The sequence below is a fragment of the Limulus polyphemus genome, unplaced genomic scaffold (genome assembly GCF_000517525.1).
Source record: "Limulus polyphemus unplaced genomic scaffold, Limulus_polyphemus-2.1.2 Scaffold1547, whole genome shotgun sequence".
NCBI lineage: Eukaryota > Metazoa > Arthropoda > Merostomata > Xiphosura > Limulidae > Limulus > Limulus polyphemus.
In genome coordinates, this window is record NW_013667157.1 from 12,596 (window position 1) to 16,458 (window position 3,863).

Consider the following 3,863-nt stretch of genomic DNA (forward strand, 5'->3'; position numbering starts at 1 on the left):
ATCTGCGCTAGCCGTCCCTAATTTAGCAGTGTAAGACTAGAGGGAAGGCAGCTAGTCATCACCACCCACCGACAACTCTTGGGCTACCCTTTTACCAATGAATAGTGGGTTTGACCGTCACATTATAACGTCCCCACGGCTGAAAGGGCGAACATGTTTGGTGTGACGGGGATTCGAACCCGCGAGTCGAGCGTCCTAACCACCTGGCCATGCCGGGGCCTAAATAGTATGACTCACTTTCATAGCTAGTCCACTCCACAGCTGAAAGAGCATGTTAAAGGGTATACAGAGACTTAAGCCTCATACCTTCCACTCAAGCACACTAAATACTAAGCCACGCCTGGTTTTTAGCGTATTTCACTGTATGCCAGTTTCCTTTCTATTATAATGTTCGTTAGAGTGGCACCCTGGTTACGTTTTCGGACCAACTACTTTAAAAGGAAGTATTAGTTGTTTGAGAACCACGAGGAAGCACGGACCATATAACAAAGTGGTTATTTCACGAGAGAAGTAGCATGTGCACACAACAGAACTCGCTCATGTAAAGTGTCTTTTACCAGGAAATGTTTTATTGGAGGTATCCGAAAATGTTGATGTTGTTAAACCGACTGGTAAAACTGTAGCTGTTTCCAATAAATATTAACACATGCACACATACACTTATATATATATACATATATATGGAAAAGCAAGAGTAAGTAAATGAAGGACAGTCAAATCAAAGAATCTCATTAAATATAAACTTTCTGTTTATGGAAATGAACATTTTTCGCATTCGTATTAAATATTTGTATCATTCAAGCGTAATGATTCAATTATCTCAACCAAAAAAAAAAATTAATTCAGTAAAGTTTGTTTTAAAGCGAAGCCACACTGGGCTATCTACTATGTCCATCGCGGGGATTTGAACCCCGAATTTTAGTGTTGTAAGTAGGTAAACTTACCGCTGTCCCATCGAGTGAATAATAAAAAACAACAACAAAGAACATAATTATGTTGATAAATGTTTGCCAACGCATGAATAAATAGACTTTTTTTTTTCTCGCCTGAAGAGTTAATGAAAGAAAGACTGTTGAAGTTGTTAGTGTTTGAATAAGAACGATTTATATTTGTTCAGGTAAGATTCTAGGTTTATTTTCTGTCATGATAACGTTTCGTTAGTTTTTGTAGACAAGTTACACAGGCTTAATATTTGATGTTTCTGTTCTAGGGTTGGCCGTCGCCCTGTGATGTTATTGTGTTTGTTCATCATGTGTGTGGCAGGATTTGTCGCTGCTTTTGCTCCAAGTTTTACTGTGTTTGTCATTGCTCGTTTCTTTATCGCCCTTGGAAAGTCTGGACTTTATACAACGTCGTTTATCCATCGTTAGTATATACAATTGTTACTCTTGATGAAGTGAAAGTAAAGGTTAAAGAGACGAAAATCTCGTTGGACTTGATATTTTTTGTTTGGTTGTTTGATCCATGAAATAAGGCTTCTTATAAGGAAACATTTGACGTAGGAAATAGGGAGCGTTTAACCTCTGACATCTGTAGTTTCTAAATGAATATAAACAAGTTTTAGTCTGAGTACTAAGTGCTTGTTTACGTCACTAACAATTCTCGCAATTGTCCCACCAAGCTGTCTAACTTCTCTGACCTATGATGACGTACACTTTATATATGATGTTAAAATAACACTACTACTGTAAGTGAGGTCATATTCAAACTACTTTAAAAATCTTCAAACCAGAATCACGAGATTCTTTTAAGGATCCTGGTAAATCTATAGACTGAAAAGAACGTTAATTTGTTGATAAGATTTGAAATACGACTAAGTAATATGATATTACACATGTGGGCGTGTCAAATACGACTAAGTAATATGATACTGCACAGGTGGGCGTAGTAATATGATATTGCACAGGTGGGCGTGTCAAACACGAGTAAGTAATATGATATTACACAGGTGGGCGTGTCAAGTACGACTAAGTAACATAATGTTACACATTTGGGCGTGTCAAATAGGACTACACATGTTGATGTGTCTAAACTTTATGTAAACGAACATATATAACTCCTTAAGCCCGAGCGGACGTTAGAAGTGTCCTGCCGAAAATTCCGATTTACCCATAGGACGGTGATATCGTTGTTCAACAGGGAGAGGTTTGAGGCTACTTACTCAATAGGACGGTGATATCGTTGTTCAACAGGGAGAGGTTTGAGGCTATTTACTCAATAGGACGGTGATATCGTTGTTCAACAGGGAGAGGTTTGAGGCTATTTACTCAATAGGACGGTGATATCGTTGTTCAACAAGGAGAGGTTTGAGGCTATTTACTCAATAGGACGGTGAGATCGTTGTTCAACAGGGAGAGGTTTGAGGCTATTTACTCAACTTTTCATATGAGTCCTCCTGGTGCCGAAGGGTGAAAACAACATTAAGAAAATTGAAATTTTATTAGGTATGATGATAATTATTAGGAAATCATTGAAATAATTCTGACAGAACGGACAAAACATTATGGGTTTCAAAGGTTAAAGTAAACGCAGGTCTGGTGCATTATTCTGTATTTAACATAATCTGTTTTGAAACAGTCAAGTAATTTGGCTCAGCTTCAGCATTATACCAGGTTAAACTTCACATGTTATTGATATGCGTCAATAGCGAATGTTCACTAGCCTTTGCTCCATTATTTTTCAATTGGTATGTTTTCTGTTTTGTAAAAACAAAATTATGATAAATTAATTTACTTTTGGTAAAGTTAGGTACAGATTACAAAAAAAGGCATTACGTTCAAGGTAATTGATTTTTTTAATGCTTTCCTAAAATAATATAATAGAAATAACCGTCATCTTTATACGAGTAGGGGTTGTTTCTGTATTATTTGGGTGCTTATTAAGTGTCTATGAAAATATTACTAGTTTATTATAATTCTAGAGAAGTTAATTGACTGTTGTACTCCCTAGTGATGGAATCTTGTGGGCCTGAACACAGGACCTGGCTAGGTGTGGGATCGGGAATTGGATGGTCAATTGGTTACGTCACTCTCCCTGGAATAGCGTGGCTCACTCGAGACTGGTTTATGACACAGTTGGTGATCACTGTGCCAGGACTAGCTTTAGTTTCTTTATGGTGGTGAGTCAAATATGAACTAAGTGTGATAAGAGTAACCATACTCACAGAATTTTCAATAATAACCAACAAAAACAATATACCTGCTTATTATATTATTAAAAAGTCATATACAACGATATACTTTTTTAAAAAGCACTATTTTCTGTCGCTATAAATACTCTGGAACTTCATTAGTTTTCAAAAACATAATTAATCACTAAGGTTGTGTTTCTGTAACATTTGGATGTTACACATTTTAAGGCTTTGACTTAATAATGATTAAAACTCCTATTTAAGACTTAGAATATGTACAAATCTCTAGTTTTTATGCTATTTAATTTAGACTAGATAAAATCAATCCACTAGGTTAAGCCTAAAAACAGTTTTCTAGTTCACCCCGCACGTGACTTCAAAGTTAACGACCAGATTAAATACCAAACCTGACAACGCAAGAGAACGTCTAATTTGGTGTTATCTTCAAATAATAACGAATACGCAGAATAAAGAAGGCTAGAGAAGAATTTTGTGCATAAATTATAATCATGATGTAGAAAGATTTATGTAGCGTTACCTTAAACACATACAATAATAATCAAAGAGAAATCTCGATATTAACATGAAGAACTTGAGAAGCTTCCTGCACATAGATTTGGTGTTTATTTTCTACACCAGAGACAAGAAGACGGTTTGTTGCACTTTACTCGTGAGCGTTTCTCACTCAACTTCGCCCTTTCAGCCGTGGGGGCGTTATAATATGACGCTCAAT

General features: G+C 36.4%; 1 protein-coding gene across 1 annotated transcript in view; it reads left to right on the forward strand.

Moving 5' to 3' along the window:
• LOC106464041 (organic cation transporter protein-like) overlaps positions 1–3,863 on the forward strand; it is a 36,660-nt gene that overhangs the window by 9,243 nt on the left and 23,554 nt on the right. Inside the window, exons 4-5 of the mRNA XM_013924149.2 lie at positions 1,211–1,365; positions 2,950–3,118. Coding sequence (XP_013779603.1) covers positions 1,211–1,365; positions 2,950–3,118 — 324 coding nt within the window. The remainder of the gene's footprint in view (positions 1–1,210; positions 1,366–2,949; positions 3,119–3,863) is intronic.